A 20363-nucleotide genomic window follows, 5' to 3' on the forward strand; every position below is an offset into this window, starting at 1 on the left:
AGATGTCACCGCTCAGAGAGGCCCGTCCTGGTCACCCTTGCTTAGACCAAGCCCCTGACCCATTTCCCTCTCTCACACCATGGCACCCTGTTTCCTTCTTTGCCATCATCTGTAACTTTTTGTTTGTGTGTCTTACTGATGCATTCTGTCTGCCATCTGTGGAAGTCAGCTCTGGGAGGGTGGGGGCCCCCTGTCTTGTTCATAGCTGTTCCAGTACTGGGAACAGAGCAGGTGCCCAGTGCGTATCTGTTCCGTGAGTAAGTGAAAGAAGCTGTGTAGGCACAATGCCGTGCATTTAATGCTCATGCTCCTTCTGTGGGACGTCCCTTCATCATCCCACCTCACAGATATGGCAACCAGGGCCCAGAGAGGCTGAATCGTTGCCTCAGGTCAACGGCGACTGAGTTTACACCCAGGTCTGCCAGAGTTCTTGCTTCTGTCCACCTCTCTGCTTCGTGGCCTTGATGTCATCAGAAGCTTCTTGAGCCAGCTCTGTGGACGGCCACAGAACTCTGGCAGGTCCGTTATCTCTGCCACGGGTTCTGAAAGCCGCTTTTCAGACCCACCTGCTGGCCACCTTGACGCTGGCTTTCTTCTTATCTAGGTCTGTCGTGTCAAGTCTGGACTCCCCTGCCAAGACTAGCTCCATGGAAAAGAAACTTCTCATCAAAAGCAAAGAGCTGCAAGACTCCCAGGACAAGTGTCACAAGGTATTTATTTCCGCAGCTGGCCTCCCTCCTTGCTCCAGGATCCTCCCGTCAGTCTATGCCAAGGGATCCGCCCGGGGCCGCTGCTGGCACTGAGCCACCTGATCCATACTGAGCGGGCGAGGCGCTCCCTCCCTCGCTGAAGTCTCGCCTCCAGCAGCTCAGAGGGAGATGAATTCAGGCCTTGACGTTGCTGTAAATCCTTTAAATCTTAACCAGAGGAGTCCCTGGATTTAAAAACGGCCCGTTCCTCAGCATGACCCAGCCAGATGTCTGCTTCTTCCGGCAGGTGGCGTGGGTCCTCACCTGTGGCCGAGTTGCATCCCATCTGCTTTGAGTGATGCGAAGTCTCTCTTCCTAGTCCTTTAAGCCTCCTGCTTATGTAACTGCGGCCACTGTGTTGACTATGCTCAACGTCTCTTAACGCTCACTGTTCCTGCCCAGGGGCAGCTCTCTGGAAGCTCCTAAGACCCACTCCTTGCCTGGGACTCCTCTAAGAGTGCAGACGAATACATATCTCCTTGCCCTGTCCTGGATTGGTCCTCTAGATCTTTGCAAGGAGATGGGGGGGATCAAGATGGATTTGGGATAAAATTAAAGTGACGCGTGCCAAAAACCAAACTAAACCCAAAAAGCATACAGGTGAAAAATGGTGATTGTGGCTTCCTTGCTCACGGGGCTAGAGAAGTGACCAAGTGTGAACCGAGTCTTGGATGAGAGGAGTGACTTAGCATTGGTGACTGTCCTTACGAAGAACTGTGCACTCCCGGGCGAAGAAGCAATGGTATTTCCTTCCCAACCTTTGGCGAATTAGTGCCAGCCCAGGTGGTTTCGGAGGCTGCTTGAGATTTGATTGCTCCAAACGAACCTCCACGGGCCCTTTTAACCTGTCGATGTGTCTGTTTCAGATGGAGCAGGAAATGACCCGGTTACATCGGAGAGTGTCAGAGGTGGAGGCTGTGCTTAGTCAGAAGGAGGTGGAGCTGAAGGCCTCTGAGACTCAGAGATCCCTCCTGGAGCAGGACCTTGCTACCTACATCACAGAATGCAGTGTGAGCCTTCCCCAAAGTCCCCTTCCCTCGGAGGCGGCACTTCCTGTTGTGTGTGTCTCATCCTGTTTCATGACAGCTTCATGAGGCACATCACAGCCAATGGCAGAGCGTAGAGAGAGAGACAGAGAGAGAGAGGGAGAGAGAGAGAGAGGGAGTGTTCCAAGGCAAGCTGTGTGATTGGCAGGGTAGCCTGAGCCAGGCGGGAGGTCCCAGAACTGTGAGGACTGGGCTCCAGGAGTCCCGGCAGGCTGTGGATCCTGGACACGGGCCTTGTCGTTGCTGCGGCGAGCGGCCAAGGCTCCAAGCGCCTCCCCTCCCAGCCTCTCTGGTCGATACCCCTTCCACCACCAGCAGCCTCGAGAGCCCAACTCCTAAATGAGCACAGGAACATATATTTTGAATCTGCCTGAGATCTGTTTTCCATTGCTTAGAACCAGTGCAGCAACGAGAAAACTCAGCCTGTAAAAACAAAACAAAACAAAACAAAAAACCCAGGCTCTCTGTCATTATTTACCATGTGACTTTTTTTTTTTTTCCTTTCCTTCACAAGAGTAGACTGTCTTCTCCATTGTCTCGTTAAATTTTTCATTCAGGTGTTTTTTTTAACGTGGCCAATTAAACAGTCTTAAGAAGTTGAATCACACATTTTTCAAGTTTTTTTTCACAAGGGAGAGGAAATCTATAGAACGTGGCTGATTAAGAATAACTGCTATGTTTCCATTCCAGATTTGGCTGCCTTTCAGTGGTGGGTGAAGTTATTCAGATATGTATCTCAGTGCCACTGAAGCATTGAGGGAACCTTATGGATGAAAGGTGTCCAGGAAACGTAAGCCAGGAGGTGGAATTAGACCCCTTGGGGTCTTAAGTGGCAATTAGGCAAGAAGGAAGTCATTGCTACTTTGAAAGAGGGATCTATCCTGGAGAGCCCTCTAATATCCGATATTCCAGAACAGACTTCCTAGCCATCCCAATGGTGGGTTAACGAAAGGCTAAGGGATCTTGTTGGTTTTCAGTCCCAAACACACAAGTAAGTATCTGACAGGACAGGTAGACAGCGGTAAGAGGCAGGCTGTGATGCCAGTTTGCAGTTTCAGGCCGGACCCGTGAGGACACAAGGTTGAGATGATGTTTCTTGAACCGAGGGGTTTTACAGGAAAAACCGGAGCCAGCAACCACCTGGAAGTTGTCAACTTTGCTCCGTCACCCGAAACCGTCGTGGTGTCTGCGAAGCAGCTTGCAAGCTCCCTTTAATGAATCTTTCCAAACAGAGCAGGAACCACAGGGCATCCCTATTAAAATTTTTGCTTTCCTCAGAGCTTAAAGCGAAGTTTGGAGCAAGCACGGATGGAGGTGTCCCAGGAGGATGACAAAGCACTGCAGCTTCTCCATGATATCAGAGAGCAGAGCCGGAAGCTCCAGGAAATCAAAGAGCAGGTATGACTGCTGCTCAGGTCTGGTACCTAGACCTCTAATTTCAGGGGAGGTGTGTTTCAGGAGGGGCAGAGAGAGGGAAGGGGGGTGGGGGGAGAGAGAGAGAGAGAGAGAGGTATGTAGGTCATTTGGAAACTGTATATTCTCCATGATTTATATAAACGGTGGAGCGCTTGTTCTAGCTCCTTTTGAAGTCTGCAGCCCAGCATGGCTACTCTTTTCAATGAAAGGTGTAGGTTTAGAACAAAAGTGGCCAAACTGTGGCCCGTGGGGCGAATCTGGCTCACCACCTGTTTTCCATGGCCACGAGCTAAGAATGGCTTTTGCATTTTTAACTGGTTGGGGAAAAAAAAATGAAGAAGAATATTTCATGACATGTGAAAATTATATGGAATTCAAATTCCAGCATCCATAAATAAAGTTTTATTGGAACACAGCCATGCCCATTCATTTATGTAGTGTCCGTGGCTGCTTGTCATGCTACAGTGGCAGGGGTGGGTAGTTGTGACAAAGACCATATGGCCCACAAAGCAGAAATTACTTGGTGTCTAGCTTTTTACAGAAAAAGTTTGCCAATCTCTGCTTTAGACCATCAAAAAAATTAATATTTTTATAGCTTTTCAGATATACTTTAAGTTTTTGAGAGAAGCCAGGATTATTTCTTTTTTTTTCTTTTTTTTTTTAAGATTTTATTTATTTATTTGAGAGAGAGAGAGCACAAATGAGGAGAGGAACGGAGGGAGAGAGAGAAGCAGACTCCCTGAGGAGCAGGGAGCCCGACGTGGGGCTGGGTCCCAGGACCCAGGACCCATGACCTGAGCCGAAGGCAGAGGCTTAACCAACTGAGCCACCCAGGCACCCCAAAGCCAGGATATTTCATAGTTTTACTTGTATAAAGATAGAGAAGAAGAGCTTGAGCAGCGAAGGCCGCGTCAGAATTAACCCGGGAAATCTGAGCGCAGAAGGCCATCCCCTGAGTGTTCAGAAAAGAGAATCAAGATGTTTAAAAAGCCTACTTACTCTCTTTCTTTTTTTTCCTTTCTAAAAGGGTTTTCTTTCTAGATGGTTCATTTTTATTTTGCTTCATTGTTTCCTTTTTAGCATGGATTTTTCGGTCCTTTCAAGAAACTGTAAATAGAAACTTTAATGAAGAGATGGCAATGAGCGATTGGGAGAGCTGAATTATCAGCTGCCAGGCAACTCTCATTCATTTCAGAAAAATCTAATGGAAACAGTGATGGGAATGAACATTTTTGTCTCTGGATAGCACAGACTTAGCCATCTGGGTGGTAATGCAACAGACTCCTGCAAATCATTGATCCATTAGCTTTTCTTTAAAGAAAAAAATGAATGTTTTGGGGTTTTTGTTGGCACAATCTGTGTATCGCCTTACTATTTTAAAGTGATTAGTTAATATCCTTGCTTGATCAAGATGTTATAAATAAACCTGCAAAGGTAATGTTGGCAATCTGTTCTGAAAACCGATACTAATCTTAGAGACTTTGAAGGTAGAGTTTGAAAAATCTGCTCTGACAGTTGACTCATTGCGCCTTTTATCAACATAAAAGTGTCAAGGGACAGGATTCTTTTTCTCCCATTAGTTCAATGTGTTTTGGAGATTTGCTTTTGGTGACATCCTGGGGGAAATGAAAGCCGCATTTGGCCACCAGAGGGAGCAGCTGGTGGCCATGCCTTCCATAGGAACTGAATTAACAGGACATTTTGAAAAGGTGCATGCTGATGGTTGAGTTCAGAGAGATGTCTTTGATGATTCATACAACAGTTGGCATACATGGGGAGTTTTAGATTTAATGACTGCTAGAAGTTTCACTGGGGGGCAGAAAACTTCTCAGCTTCAGATTTTCTTTCTCATCAAAGATGGATTTATTAAATTGGCGTTTAGTGAATTTTGGGAGACCAGGATGTCTGCAGTCCAGGAAAAAGCATTTCCCGCTTCTCAGTGGACTCCTAGTGTTTGGTTTGCAGCTTGTCGATTCCTCCCAGATTTGGCATTTATTCCCCCCACTTTTTCTCTCAAAAGCTAATTTCTGTACAGCTATTCATGTTTAAAATTTCTAAACATTTTGCTTCTGCTTAGCCACCCCCTATAGAGTGTTTGCATTTGGTTTACAATAAAAACACCTAAGAGTCTCACATGATAGCTCGATTCATGTACCATTACTAGAGATTGCTGATGCCCCTCGCCCCTTCCTCAGGAAGGGGAACAGAAGTTTGAGTAACACAGAAGGCATTGGTGTTTTGGGATTTCTGATTGGATAGGTGTATGTCTGCTACTTTCTTTCCACAAAACTCTGAGCCTCCATTCAGAAGACTTTAGGGCAGACCTCGAAAGTTGTCCGTGGTTCCCTCTCTTGAGCCCACTCAACACTGACTGACAGTCCATCCCATGCCAAGATACAATCGCTGTCTCTCCGCTCTCCTTGGAAACAGGCCTGATTGTCTTCTCTCAGATTTTTCCTGAAGCAGGGATTTGGTTAGCTGTTGGATTTGTAGGATTTCCTTGAGGGAGGCAGCATGATAACAGCAGCTCAACAGATGAGGTAGAAATCCTTTTGGTGCTTGTAGCAAGCTGGGTACCCCAAGAGCTCAGATTACTGATAGAGATGTTGCCTGATTCTTGCCTTCCTCCCCCTGAGCACCGGCAGCTCAGGAAAGAGAAATGTTGAGGGAAAGAACAACGCTCTGTCCTTGCTCTTGACAAAACACAAAAATTACTTATGCTTCTTGCTGGCAGAAGTTCCGGACAGAAAAAGGAGCTTGAGGATAAAAGATGCCCAAGATTTTCTCTCAGCTCTTTGCTTCCTCTAGAGCTTGGTGTTTGTGCCTGTGAGCAGGGCCAGCAGTACTTTTAGGGACCCATAAAATGTTTACTTTTTTTTTTTAATCAGAGGAAAAAAATTGAGCTTTTAGGTCAAAGAAACTGTTTTTGTAGATAATACTAATGTTTTTGTCTCTATATGAATGCCATTGGAAAATATATATATTTTTAAAGATTTTATTTATTTGAGAGAGAGAGCACGAGCATGAGCAGGGGGGAGGGGCAGAGGGAGAAGCAGACTCCCCACTGAGCAGGGAACGGATCCCAGGACCCTGAGATCATGACCTGAGCCAAAGGCAGACGCTTAACTGACTGAGACACCCAGGGACCCCATAAAATATAATTTTTCATGCATGTTTTTTTTTTTAAATGAAGGAGGGGGTCCAGGGAGGCACAGTGCCCAGAGCCGCCAAAGTCATAATGCAACCCTGGCCAAGGGGGCTAGAAAGTAAAGGATGCAAGGATGTATCAGTTCACATAATCTGGCTCATGTTCCGCTCTCTCAGTTCAGATAATTGTGAGCGGGTTGTGAAGACCTTTGGTTCTGTAACCCAGCGTCAGCCACTTTGTGTGCACCCCCCAGACAGCCTGGTGCCCCATGACTTCTGGGACTGACCTTCAATAATAGTATGCTTAGGGGAGGGCGAAGTAAAATGAGACTGTGCTCCACTCTGGGCTCATTATTTTCCTTTCCCAATTATATAGAGAGGTGTGCTTGCATGAAAACTATCCAGTTTTCTTAAGAACATCACCTCTGCTTTAGCGTGCATCTAGGGGAATTGCCTGCTACGATGGGATGAAAGGTTTGCTTTATACCCTGTTATTTAAAAAAATCAATTATTGTTTTTACTGGTTAAAAACATGTCCTTGCTTAATTGATACCTCTTCAATGATTTCCTGGGAGAACAGATCTTAGAGATGTTCACTGTATATTGTGAATATCAAAGATGGTCTTGATTCAATTCCTTGTTCTTTTCACTTTATATCCTCCTCCCACCCTAAGCCACCTTGGATTGGATACACGCTCATTCATAATCCCTATATGCATAAGCTTTGATATTGCTGACAGAATATTTTCATACTTTGCCCCCAAGTTTTCAAAATCATTGCCCATTTCTTCTGGTAAATCCAATTTTGAAAAACCGATTCAAATGTTCTGTTTTGATTTTAGAAATTCATTTTGGAAAAGGTCAGGCTGTTTGGATCACTTTAAAGGTTTGCTCGAAGGAACAAGATAATTCTTTCTCCGGAGTTTTGCTCACAAGTTATTTTGACCAGAGCCAGTGTTTCTGACTCTTCCAAATTTCAGGGTGACTTGCATTTCAAGAGCAATGTTAAGTTCATCATTCAGTTTTGGGCCCAGAGAAATTAATGGTGAGAAACCGACATGATGAGTTTCACCTTCCAAGATTCTTTCTACCGAGATTTCCAATTATCCCCTTGTGCCGTCTGAAAGGTTAATTTTAAAACTAGTACCATATCTAATTGTGTTAGGAGCACATGACTTCTAAAGGACAAATCTATATAAATGATTACCCTTGGAAGAAAGCTACATGTAAGCAGTTTATGCTGGTTGTTTAAAGAACATCCCTTTCAGCTCTCCTGTGTTGCAAATGCCTTAAGGTTCTGTGCTACTTGTGTGGTATTATTTGCTCAAAGGATCTTATTAGATACAGGCACTTATGTTCCAAATGGTGTTACTAATGATACATGATCTACATTAAAACAGTTTAAAGATTTTTATTTATTTGAGAGAGAGAGAGCGAGAGAGCACGTGAGGGGAGGGGTAGAGGGTGAGGGAGAGAAAGGGAGAGAATCCCAAGCAGACTCCATGTTGAGTGTGGAGCCCGACTCGGGGCTTGATCTCACAGCCCTGAGATGATAACCTGAGCTGAAACCAAGAGTTGGACACTCAACCGACTGAACCAACCAGGTGCCCCTACCTACATTAAGATAGTTTAAAGACTTAATATTCTTATCTCCCTCCTCGCCCTCCCTACACCTCTCCCTTCTGCCCATTTTGATCCATCTTTTCTCTAGGACTGTTCCCTGCCAATCTGTCTTCAACGTGCGTCTTCCCTCCGTGGTCCATGGTCTTCTGTCTTCACTGCCTGTCTTTTCTTTGGGGGTTCTAAAGTTCACCTTTCTTCCCTTGCCTGCCCTTTAGGAGTACCAGGCTCAAGTGGAAGAAATGAGGTTGATGATGAATCAGTTAGAAGAGGACCTTGTTTCCGCAAGGAGACGGAGTGATCTCTATGAATCGGAGTTGAGAGAATCTCGGCTCGCTGCTGAAGAGTTCAAGCGGAAAGCGACAGAATGTCAGCATAAACTAATGAAGGTAGCCAGCCACCTGCCAGAAGGCTGTTTTTGGGGTAGACTCCTGGATGATCTTAGTAAGAATAAAGGGAATACTAGCTTCATGAGTGTATGTTTGTGGAATAATGGAATACTCTGCCAAGCTCCTGGTCTTTTTTTATAGAAGATAACCTAGTTATCATCATCATCATCATCATCATCATCATCATCTGGCCGTAGAAACCAAGAAAGTACGGTAGTCTCTGTAAGACTTTTAGGTGCTTGAGATTTTCCAGTATGTTTTATCTCTTAACTTATAGGCTAAGGATCAAGGGAAGCCTGAAGTGGGAGAATATTCCAAACTGGAGAAGGTATTTTCCATTGTTGGTATTGCTATTTTTGGTAGATAATCTGTAAAAATTTTTTTTAAAGATTTTATTTATTTGAGAGCGAGAGCTCACATGTGTGGGGGTGGGGTGGGGTGGGGTAGAGGAGCAGAGGGAGAGGGACAGGCAGACTCACACTGAGTGTGGAGCCCAATGCAGGGCTCGATCTCATAACCCTGAGATCACGAGCCAAAATCAAGAGTTGGACACTTAACTTACTGAGCCACCCAGGTGCCCTGATAATCTTTTAAATGTTACTCTCCATGGCTAGTCATTGGTTAAGAATACTCTTGCAATGGATAGAGAACTCTCTTCCAGGTTTATTTTGATGGTCAATCTCTGGGCAACCACATTTAGCTTTAGCTGTGGTTCTAAAAGGGATAAAAGACACCTCATTTTTTGTCATGCCTGATCACAGTAACATACAAACCAAGACACCTAGTAAAAACATAGGTGAAAATTTCTGTAGTCTTAAGGCACTGGGCAACTATGATTCTCTTGCCATTTGTGTGTTGCTGGTTCTAGGGAAGTAGCATGGAGATTTTCCTTGGGACATTCAAAGACTTCTCTGATAGGCCTCTGTTCTTCCTCTCCATTAGTAGGGGCTGGAAAACAGAACAAAAAGACCCCACAGAAACCTTCAGACAATAGCACTGCACTAAATGTAGCAAGACATTCATGCCAATTTACCTTTTGCTTTATTTCCTGGAATTTTAATTATAGATCAATGCTGAGCAACAGCTCAAAATTCAGGAGCTCCAAGAGAAGCTGGAAAAGGTAAGCCCGAGGTGATTTTTTGGGAACTTGCCCCTCATTTCCAAATACTTTTCTTTGCCTTGTCCTGGAACCCAAAAGATGAAAGAGACGGAACTAGTCAGCCAGCACCAAGGAAAATGAAGGGCGAGTGAGCTATTACCTGAAATATCAGAGTTCTGAATATAGTTTTTCCTTTTGAGACATGTCAGCAGTGTTTATTTTTAAAAACTCAAGCTGCGTGAGACTCTCAAGAAAAAGTTCTAATTATACTATGACAGGAACCCAAGAGGCCAAGAGGCCAGCTTCTCTCCCTTCAGGGGGCCAGGCTCCCCGTTTTGCACATTTGTAAGAGGAGCAGGGGTTGTTCATGACCCAGACGGCTTTCAGTGAGAAACCGTGGGCAGCCTTCCTGCCCATTGGAAGACTGGGGGAGCTGGGGAGTCATCTCTGGGTGGGGGAGGGGGTGGGTTTGGTTTATAGCATCCTGTGCAGTTGGTTTAATGACCCTCCCCTTGGCTGAACGCTGGAAATGCTAATGCATGGTCCAGAATGGATGTGGTTCTGAGACATGCCCATCACAGCAAGAATGTCCATGTGTTTCCTGGCCTGGTTTAATAGAGGCTCTTCTCATTTACTCTTTTTTTTTTGTTTGTTTTTTTAAAGTTGTGGTGAAAAACACATAACATTAAATTTACCATCTTGACCATTTTTTAAAAAAAGATTTATTTATTTGAGAAAGAAAGAGTGTGTGCATCTGTGCTGTGTGTGCAAGTTGGGGGAGGGGCAGAGGGAGAGACTCTTTAAGGAGACTCCTGCTGAGTGTGGAGCCTGATTCGGGGCTTGATCTCACAACCCATGAGATTATGATCTGCGCTGAAACCAAGAGTCGGCTGCTTAAGCGACTGAGCCACCCAGGCACCCCTACCATCTTAACCATTTTAAGTATAGAGTTTGGTAGTGTTAAGTATGCTCACATCGCTGCGCAGTGGATCTCTAGAACTTTTTCATCTGGCAAGACTAAAACTCTTGACCTGCTAATTTTCCTTCCTTCCTCCCCCTAGCCCTTGGTAAACCACCTTTCTGTGTTCTGTTTCTGTGATATGGACTACTTTAGAGACTTCAAATGAGTAGCATTATAGAGTATTTGTTCTTTCATGACTGGCTTACTTCGTTTAGCATAATGTCCTTGAGGTTCATCCATGTTGTAGCGTGTGACAGGGTTTCCTTCTTTTTAAAGACTGCGTGATATTCCATTGTGTAGACAGACCACATTTTGTTCATCCGTTCATCCGTCCCCGTCTCACTGATCCTGGAGATCACTAATGAAAGCCTCTACCGCCCTCTTTCAGCTAGACATTTGTCTGAGGATTCACGTTTCTATCTAGAACTGTGTTCTCCAGCGGAAGTATGATGCAAGTCACAAGTGTCAGCTTCTGGTGTAATTTTAAATCTTCTAGTAGCCACGTTAAACAGGCAAAAAGAAACAGGTGAAGTTATTTGAATGATACAGTTTATTTAATCTGATAGAGCCAAAATATCGTTGCAGCGTTGTGTTGATAGTAAAACATTCACACTGTTTCAGTTTTTAAATGAATCAAACGTAAGTTACATTAAAAATTAATTTTCCAGCCACACCAGCCACATTGCAAGTGCTCAAGGGCCACCTGTGGCCAGTGGCTCCCGTGTTGGACAGTGCTGATCTCAAAGATGAAGTTTTCTTGAAGTTTTGACTTTTTAAAAATTATAATTCAAAGCAAATAAGTGTGAGATTGTTGGTTTCTTACCCTCAGATCTTTGCTATGATGCTATAAGAGCTTCAGTATAGATAAGACCCAAGTGAAAATTAACTTCAAAAGGTTTAGCTGTTTTTTTTTTCTTTTTAAGCACAGATTTGTGAATTACCAGGGAACTCTATGGTTGTTGTAGGCTTTGATAGGTTGAAGGAAAGCTGACAGTTTTTATCCTTTTTTAAATAAAAGTAGTACAGATTCCCCATAGGAAAATGAGCAAATGAGATAATTAAATAAGAAGAAACTGAGGGTAAACACATTCACACCTGGGTAGGTAAGTCCTGCTAGGCCTTTCTGTTTGCATTTACTATGTTGCATTGAATCTAAGATACTAATGATTATCAGATGCACTGTATCTGTGCACCCCCAAGAAGGAAAAATTGCTGTCCATTTTAACTGTAAGATGCATTCCAAATTCAGTGATGTTAAAATATATATATAAGTGCACTTTAGTGGAGAGGAAATGCAGAATAAAGTGAATGTTAAATGGGTTTTGAAAATGGATCTGGTACATATATACTTAGTATTGCCTGACTTTTCCCTGTTGAGGAGATCGTCACTATCTTTTCATGTGAATGACTTTGGCCATCTGTCTCCTGTACCTTCTCCCCGGGTAGGCTGTAAAAGCCAGCACAGAGGCCACCGAACTGCTGCAGAATATCCGCCAGGCGAAGGAGCGAGCCGAGCGCGAGCTGGAGAAGCTGCAGAACCGGGAGGACTCCTCTGAAGGCATAAAAAAGAAGCTGGTGGAGGCCGAGGTGAGCAGGGGTCCTCAGCCCGTGGTGGACTGAGCCCGGGTCCCGGCGTGGCTGCCCATGAGCAGCCGACCAGCTTTGGGCCGTGCCAAGGAGAAGACACTGCAGAACCACTGTCCCTTCTGCCAGTCCCTTTGAAACCTGAGAGGCTTGGCAACGTTTTCCCCAAAGGGGAAGAAAAGACTGGTCACAGCAGCTTCAAGTAGAAAGATGTCCTGATAAGTGTGTTGCCTTTCTGTTCCTTTTCCTCTGGCCTCACGAACCTGGGAAGATTTACGTTTCAGTAGATGAACTGTAATGCTCTCCCTCAGTTTCTCTTTTTCTTCTCTCCACGCCCCTGTTTTTCCTTGCCTCCTCCCCACAGAGTTAATAACGTTACCTTTCAAGGCTTCAGCTGTTACCTGTGTGTCGATGCCCGCCCCCCCCCCCCCCGGGGCCGGTATTTTGGGCCTCTTCTCTCCCTCGAATTCTTTGTTGTTGTTGTTGTTGCTGAAATATTTGATATAATTATACAGGAAACACATGAGTGTCTTCTCGTTGTAAAAAACTTGAACAGTACTGAAGAATGGAGAATCAAAAGTAAAACTTCCCCCTTTCCCCTCCACCTCCCCTGCCGCCTTGGTGATTGTCCCAGAGAATAAACAGATCGTAGTTGATTTACACCTCCCCCCCCTCCCCGCCCCAGGCTCTCTGCTTTCCCCTGCCCCGGTCCCGGCTGGTGCATCACATCTAGAATGAACTCCGTGTCTTCCCTCATGAGCAGGGCTCCCTTCTTAATCTCCTCATGCCAGTCAGGGCCACCATCACTCATCTGGTCACCCCAGGCTTGAAACCTTGACATCGTCTGTTCTCCTCGCTCCCTGCCATTCAGTGAGCCGCTCAGTCCTAGAAATCCAGCCCCGCTGTCTCCCCCGTTCACTCCTGCTTGCCATTTCTGTGGGCCTCCTCACGGTCCAGGCCTTCTTCCCCTTAGTTGAGCACATTTAGTCATTTCAGGGCCCTCCACTTTCCATCTTCCCTTCCTGCCCATTGGCTCATTCAATGTAAGACTCACGGGCCTCAACACAAGGCTCATCAGCACCCCCTGGCCCATCCCAGAGCTTTCAAAGCTTCCCTGTGTCTTACGTGCACCCCTGAACTTGGTACGTGAAACTCTGAGCCATTCGACCCACTAGTGCTCCCTTTTACCTTCTCTCCTACTCTGTCCCCTAATGCATCTTATGCCCTAGCCACTGGAGGCTTCACCTGGGGCCTCACCGGCTCCCTACCCCCTCCATATTTGTGCTAATGCATCTGCCTTCGTCTGAAGGGCCCTCCACCCTCCCTTCCGCTCTCCCCACGCCAGCCTGGGTATCCCAGCGCCCTCCAAAGCTCACATCTCTGTGACTTCTCCCCTGAGCTCGTTCAGTGAAAAGGCCTCTCTCCTGCCTGCAACCTCCCCCGTCTTAACCTATATTATGTTTCTTTGTGTTTGTCTTATCTTTTCCAAGGGCAGGAATTCTGTCGGCTTCCTCTCCATATTTTCTGTGATGCCTAGTGTGATACTTTGCAGATAGTAGGTGCTTGGTAAATATTTGAATGAATGAATGCACTCTTATAACCCAACACAACCAAGTACTTGGATTCTAGAATCTTCTTTTCCTCACCGTTGCTTCGGGTGCCTGAGACTTCTCTTCCTGCCTTGCGCGTATGCTTCGCGAGGGCGCTCTCCCTCGGTGCAGGCGCCAAGCCCGTAGCAGTTACTCCATTAAAACTCTCTGATTGATTCATGATCTACAGGAACGCCGCCATTCTCTGGAGAACAAGGTAAAGAGGCTAGAGACCATGGAGCGTAGAGAAAACAGACTGAAGGATGACATCCAGACAAAATCCCAACAGATCCAGCAGATGGCTGATAAAATTCTGGTGAGCAGGAACAAAGGCTGAAAAGTTAAAAGACAACAGGTTAGAGGTCGCAGAGGGAAGGGGGTGAAAAGAGGAACGGAACGCCGTCACCCAGGGGAGGTGTCACCGAGTAGGTGAATGGAGAGAAGTGGCTTCAGTGTCTGCCCCCATGCTAGGATAGCACGAATAACCAAATGTTGGACGTCTCGGCACCGGTAACAGATCCGTAAATATTATTTTTCCGCTCTGTTTGCTACCGCCTGACATTTTAAAACATGAACGTGCGTCCTCTGTCATTTCCGATACGTTTTTACAGGAGCATTGACGTACTTCTGTCAGCAGAGTTTTGTATGGCTGTTAACTTTGCAATGGCAATTTGCAAAACAGTGGGGATTTAGACCCTTAAAACCAAAACCCAGATTTTTGCTTTTGGAGAAGAAAGAAATTAGTCATGCAGGGTTGTTTTTCACAGAGTAGTATTTGTCATAGATCTGTGTTCACCCACTCACTCTCTCTGCTACAGTTGGTTATTAGTATTATTTTTCCCCCTTAATTTCCTTAGATGTAGCAGGTCTTTTTTTAGGTTTGTAAACCATCATGATTCTGTTTCCGGCTCTGGTGACCAAATTAACTTCATCAAGGAAAGCCAGCTTGGGTGCTACTCACAGATGTGGTGAGGTTTTGTCCCAGGCAGGTGAACTTTTAAAGGACTGTCCTTGGATCTCAGTCCCAAAGCCAGGAATGTGTGCCACGTTTGGGAGTCTTAGCGTTGACATGGAATCTGTTCATAGCCCCCTCCACTCTGCCCCTAGGAGAGACCCTGGACTGTTCCTTTCCACCATAAGGAGGCGAGGCGGTGAGCAGGGCAGTGTGTCTCTCTCTGTGTCTCTGCATCACTTCTGGAAAGTGGGTCACCTGCAACTATATGAACTCAAGAATGGCCAATTTATCGGCCTATCGTTAATACCAAAACCAAAAAAAAGCCCCCAAACCCTTCAAAACTTTACCTGTCTATGTTTGCATATATTCACGAAGATATGGATGCTCTTGAGCGAACAGGTGAAAGAGAAATTGGTTGAACTGTTTTGCTTTAACACACAGTCTTCGTATATACGTCTGCACACCAAGGCAAATGTGACTGTTAGTCTACCCTTTCTGTTCTCTTGTTCCATCATCAAAGTTTCTCTTGGCGATTGTCAAGTGTGTGAATTTTATCGTGAGTAAAATTAGATCCTACCGAGATCCCACCACCGCTGTCCCTTGCTTGGTGCAAACAAAGTGGTTAAGTCTCCTGTAGTTGCAAAGTGTTTCTCTGTTTAATGGTGATGTGTTCATTCATTCATTCAACAAATATTTAATGAGCTTCTACTATGTGCCAAGCACTGTTCTAGGAGCTGGAAATGTAGCAGCGAACAACAATGTTTGCATAACAGGACTGAAGAGTTTGATCCAATACATAGAAAAGATAACGTTTTACAAAAATGACAACAACAACAAAAAATGCCAAACCACCAAGAAGTCAGATTTAGAATATCTGCTTTTCCAAAGATTCACTTGCTATTAAAATGTAGGAGTAGAGAGTTCTACCTTCTTGGATTCTGTGTTGTAAACTCCCATTCACATAGAGACCAGAAATCGGGTTTTCAAGTCGTCAGGTTCAGGGATCTGAGTTTTTGACCTGTTTTTAGACTCTGCTTTCCATTCCTGTGCTCTCTTAGGAGGACCGAAACTCAGACAAGATGATTATCAAGCGATTTCTAACATAAAGAAAAAGTAAACAGATTTCTTTGTTTGAGAGTATCTTGCCACCTGCCTGACTACCTTTGTGGTTGTGACTTTATTTATGGAAAGTGCCTTTTGCTCAAGAAACCTGTGCTTAGACTGTGAAGTACCCAGGACGTGGGCAGAGGGGGTCCTTACTACTGCCATATAATGATGATGCTTGGAAACAGATCCCCAAATGTCATTTGCTTTAAAATATTTGCTATTCTGATAAGACCTTTTTAAAACAGGAAATTGAGGTTCTCATTATAGCAAAGTCTTTTGCTTTAATGAAAGAAGTCATTGCAGGAGATCCTTTAGTGCACATAAAGCCCTTAAAGTATGTTTTTATTAATTAAAATCCTGTTTACATTCAACTTTTCAAGATCACATCTGTTAGATGGCAATAGATCTTGTGCACCTGGTCTTAAAATTGAACACTTTACTGGCCCCCAAAGCAAAGTCAATGCTTGTAGGCTTTAGAATTTCAAAAGCTTAATCAGTAACATTTTATGTGCATGTGAATCTGAAACTATTTTCCCCCCCATTTTAAGGACATATCCTGTATAATTTCCTCATTCTTCAAAATTCTCATAATTACTTCTACTTCAAGGAAAAATTTCATAACTGTGAAGAGATGAAAACTTGGGGTAATGACTTTTGATATTAGTAATTAACTAATGGGTCCAGATTCATAAGAATTAATGTGGATGCAGAAATCTGCATTTAGAGAATGTTTCAGTGGATTGAATGCTGCCTTTTATAAGATCAGTTTATAATACACTGGCAAATGAATTGGTATAATTTTCAAATGAATAACAATTTTGTTTAAAAGCAGAAATCTTAGAACGAAGGGAATGTTAAGTCTGAACTATTTATATCACTCCAAATTCTCTTCCCATCTTTAATATATATGCATACATATTTGGGTCATTATTATCACTGTATTTTATTTCTACTTTGTTCCCATTAGCATTGTAGCCTATAAACATGATATCATATGAACATCTCCAGATGTTCACATTCTCTACACACCAATCAGTTAAAACAAAAATCATTCAAACCTCAAAGTGTTTGAATTGTAACATTACCTTTCTTTCCATAGCTAGGGTGAGCAATCCTGTTGATAATCAGGAAAACACAAAATATTTTTTTATCATAATAAAATAACTTGAAATTTAAAAGAAATTAAAATTACTTCTTTTCATTTAAGGCTGTTATGACAGTGAAAATGGCCTGGGGCTCAAGGCAGTGGGCAGGGGCTTTGTGCTGCACTAAATTTTTAAATGTTGCCTTGTGACTGTCCTTTCTCTGTGCACAGATGAAGAGCTGCCTTTGTTTGACCTGTCACACTGACAGTGTTCTGATCCCAGCCCACCAGCTGTGTGTGTATGTGTGTGAATACTTGGACCTGGAAACCCCAGGGCCAAGGATCGGTGGTGGTTTCCTTCCCAAGAGCCTTAGGGCTAGTCATGAAGGAACATGTGCCTGTTGCTTGTGGTGCCAATGCCAAAGTCATGTTTCCCGTGAATGTCTAACACACCTGAGCTATGTCTTTCCCTTTGCACACCTGACCGTCTGTTCCTTTGTGTCCAGGAGCTGGAGGAGAAGCACCGTGAGGCCCAGGTCTCAGCCCAGCACCTAGAGGTGCACCTGAAACAGAAAGAACAGCACTACGAGGAAAAAATTAAAGTAAACACACTTTCTGATCTTCCCCAGCATTCTTCCTCTGGCATGACCTAGCTTCTCTCTCTTCCTGGGCACTTTGGGCTCCTTCTTGCTAGACCCAAGGCCTGTTTGGGGTAAATGCTGTCCTCAGGCCATGGTGGGAGGTTTTGGGGTGTTAACCCATGTGGGGGATGTTAAAAAAAAAAAAAATTTTTTTTAATTATTAATCTCAGTTCTGTCTTTAATGTATTTTTCGCCCCACTGTCATTCAGTCCATGATGATTTAGATTTAGCCACAGACTCACCATTCTTTGCTTTAATTTCCTTCCTGCATCTCAGACCTGAACATTTTCCTTTTGTTTAAAGTATATCCCTGAGGACTTTCCTTAGCGAAGACCTGCTGGTGACAAGGTCCCGGTCCCGTGTGTCTGAAAGTATCTTTATTTCACACTCATTCTTGAAAGGTGTTCTGCCTGGGGATAGAATTTGGGGTTGACAGTTATTTGTTATGACACCCTTTGAAGGTATCACTCCATTGTCTTTTGACTTTCATTATTGCTAATGAGAAGTCAGCTGTCGGTCTAACCGTTGCTTTCTTTGAAAATCATCGCTCTTTTTTGTTTGGCTGCTTTTAAAATTTTGCTCGGTCTTTAATTTTCTAAAGTTTTACTATGATGTATCTAAATTCAGATTGATTATTTATCTTGCTCGAGATATACAGGACTTTAAAATATATTGGTATCTTTTATCAATTCTGGAAAATTATTGGTCGCTATATCTCAAATATTGTCCCTTTTCCTTCCTTCTTCCTTTTTGAGGGTGTGAGTAGGCATCATGTGCGATTTTTTTCATATTTTCCATTTCTTTATCTCTCGAAGCACATGGGGGGTAAGTTCTGACTGATTTTCCACTTTACTGATTCTTACCTGTCAAATCTGCTGTTAAATCCATCCAGTGAGTTTTAAATTTCAGTTACTGTATTTCTGGTTTCTAGACATTTTATTTGGCTCCTTCCCAAGTTTAGTAGATTATTTAAGACAATAATTTTCTATTTCCTGCATTCATTTTTAAGCTTGTCTTTTATTTCTTTAAACACATTAGCATAGTTGTTTTATGTTCTTTATCTGATAATTCCAGTATCTGATGTATCTGAAGGTCTGTTTCTGCTCTGTTGTTTCTCTTTGTTGTTCTTCACAGTGCCTGTCGTCTTCTTCTTTTTTTAATAAGGTTTTATTTATTTACTTGACAGTGAGATAGAGAGCACAAGTAGGCAGAGCTGCAGGCAGAGGGAGAGGGAGAAGCAGGCTCTCCGCTGAGCAGGGACCCTGACGCAGGGCTTGAGCCCAGGACCCTGGGATCATGACCTGAGCTGAAGGCAGAGGCATAACTGACTGAGCCACCCAGGCGCCCCTCACGGTGCCTGTCTTCTTGTGTCCTTGGTCAGCTGCTCATTTTCCTTAGAAAATTATTAATGGGAATTCTTTGAGGCATTGAATGGAAATGTGTACTCCCTTCGGGGGTGGCCCTGGGCTTAGACTTTTCGGTCTTCTTACCCTTTGAGGCTATTAAAAATGAAGTTCAAGTTTATTTGGTTCAGCAAATGCCTCAAGTTAAAAATAGCTTTGTGTTCATCTTAACTCTCTAGGTTTCTGCTGTCACTTAGAATTTTAGTTTCTAATTTCTTAGTCTCTTGCCAATTTTTGGGACAATGTTTTCTATATTTTATCTAGCATTTTAAATCATTTCCCATAGAAGAGTTGGCCTAAATAATCTAGCCCGTTGTATAAAATATTAAATTCAATTATTATTTCGATTATTGAAATTATAATTTCAATTCAGTTATTATTAATAAATTCAGCAATCAGAAAAAATGCCAGCTTATCTATTTCCTTTTCAAATCACATCACATTTTCATTATGACTTTGTACCAAGCCTTTAACTCAGTTCTTGTGTTCCTGAGAATCAGATATTGGTCATTACATCTTAAATATTATCTTCCCCTTCCAAATCAGACAATGAAGGAGGCTTTTAATTTTTGTGATGATCCTGTTAATAGATTTTGTTGGTATTTTCTGTTCCTTTTTTGGAGAACCAAACATGTATATGCCCACAGAGCACAGCATCATCATCCTCACCACCCTGGTACCTTCGTTTTTCGTTTGTTTGTTTGTTTTGTTTGTTTTTTAACCCCTGGTGTTACTTTTGGTTATTCTTCATGAAGAAAAATACAGAAAAATAACTCAGAAGTGACTTCAAAGTGTTGTAGTGTGACCCCCTACTCAGTGTATTTTAAACTTTATATACAAATCCTTTTGATCTGATTTCTTACTGGCTTCCCAATTTTTATCTTTGGAATAAACCAACTTCCAGCACATTACGAGAATGTATGCAGTAGTCCACTGACACCTTTGCACGATGAAAATAGCCATTCATAAAATTAATTCTGTAATTTGGGTGAGTATATTGACTTTCCTGTCTGAAAGCTGTGTTCTCTCTTAAATTGATGTAAATGTCTATAATGGTTCTCTCATTTCAAGTTCCTTGCTTCCCTTCCATGCATCTCTTTTCTTGTTCGTCCTTCTGCCAGTTTAACCCTATCAAAGTCGAGGTGTGTGCGTTTTTGATAGAGGCCTGTTCCTCTCTACCTCTTACTGGGCTCCATCATGGCCCAAAGTTGAGGTTTTATTTTGAGCCTGAGTCACCCTGAAAATGTGTTTCGTTGCCTTAGCACCCCATACAGAGGAGCATACCTGGTCCAGGTACTGGGTGGTCTCCATAGCCTTCTAGATGGAAAGAACTTTGTTTTTTAGATCCTAGGGAATGTTATGGAAAGACCTGTTTTCTTCTGTCTTCCCTACTGGAATCTTTATGAAACCATTTCTTTTTAGCCTGTCTTGCCTTGTGCTTCCTGTTCCAGCCTCTCTAGGGCCATTTTAGTAATAATCATGGTCATACCCTAGATTCTGTCCTTTTCTTGTTTGTAATTTTAGAATCAACCCCAACATCCTAGAGAATGGGCCACTTCTCCTGTTGAGCTTC

At 43.5% G+C, this 20363-nt stretch overlaps 1 protein-coding gene across 1 annotated transcript in view; it reads left to right on the forward strand.

Annotated features, from left to right (window-relative positions):
* The window catches only part of CIT (citron rho-interacting serine/threonine kinase), a 161943-nt gene that overhangs the window by 75696 nt on the left and 65884 nt on the right, over positions 1-20363 (forward strand). The window contains exons 10-18 of the mRNA XM_078060910.1: positions 605-710; positions 1616-1759; positions 3074-3193; positions 8197-8367; positions 8645-8695; positions 9434-9487; positions 11874-12014; positions 13791-13916; positions 17253-17348. Of these exons, the coding sequence (XP_077917036.1) occupies positions 605-710; positions 1616-1759; positions 3074-3193; positions 8197-8367; positions 8645-8695; positions 9434-9487; positions 11874-12014; positions 13791-13916; positions 17253-17348 (1009 nt within the window). The remainder of the gene's footprint in view (positions 1-604; positions 711-1615; positions 1760-3073; positions 3194-8196; positions 8368-8644; positions 8696-9433; positions 9488-11873; positions 12015-13790; positions 13917-17252; positions 17349-20363) is intronic.

The sequence above is a fragment of the Halichoerus grypus genome, chromosome 13 (genome assembly GCF_964656455.1).
Source record: "Halichoerus grypus chromosome 13, mHalGry1.hap1.1, whole genome shotgun sequence".
Taxonomy (NCBI): Eukaryota; Metazoa; Chordata; class Mammalia; order Carnivora; family Phocidae; genus Halichoerus; species Halichoerus grypus.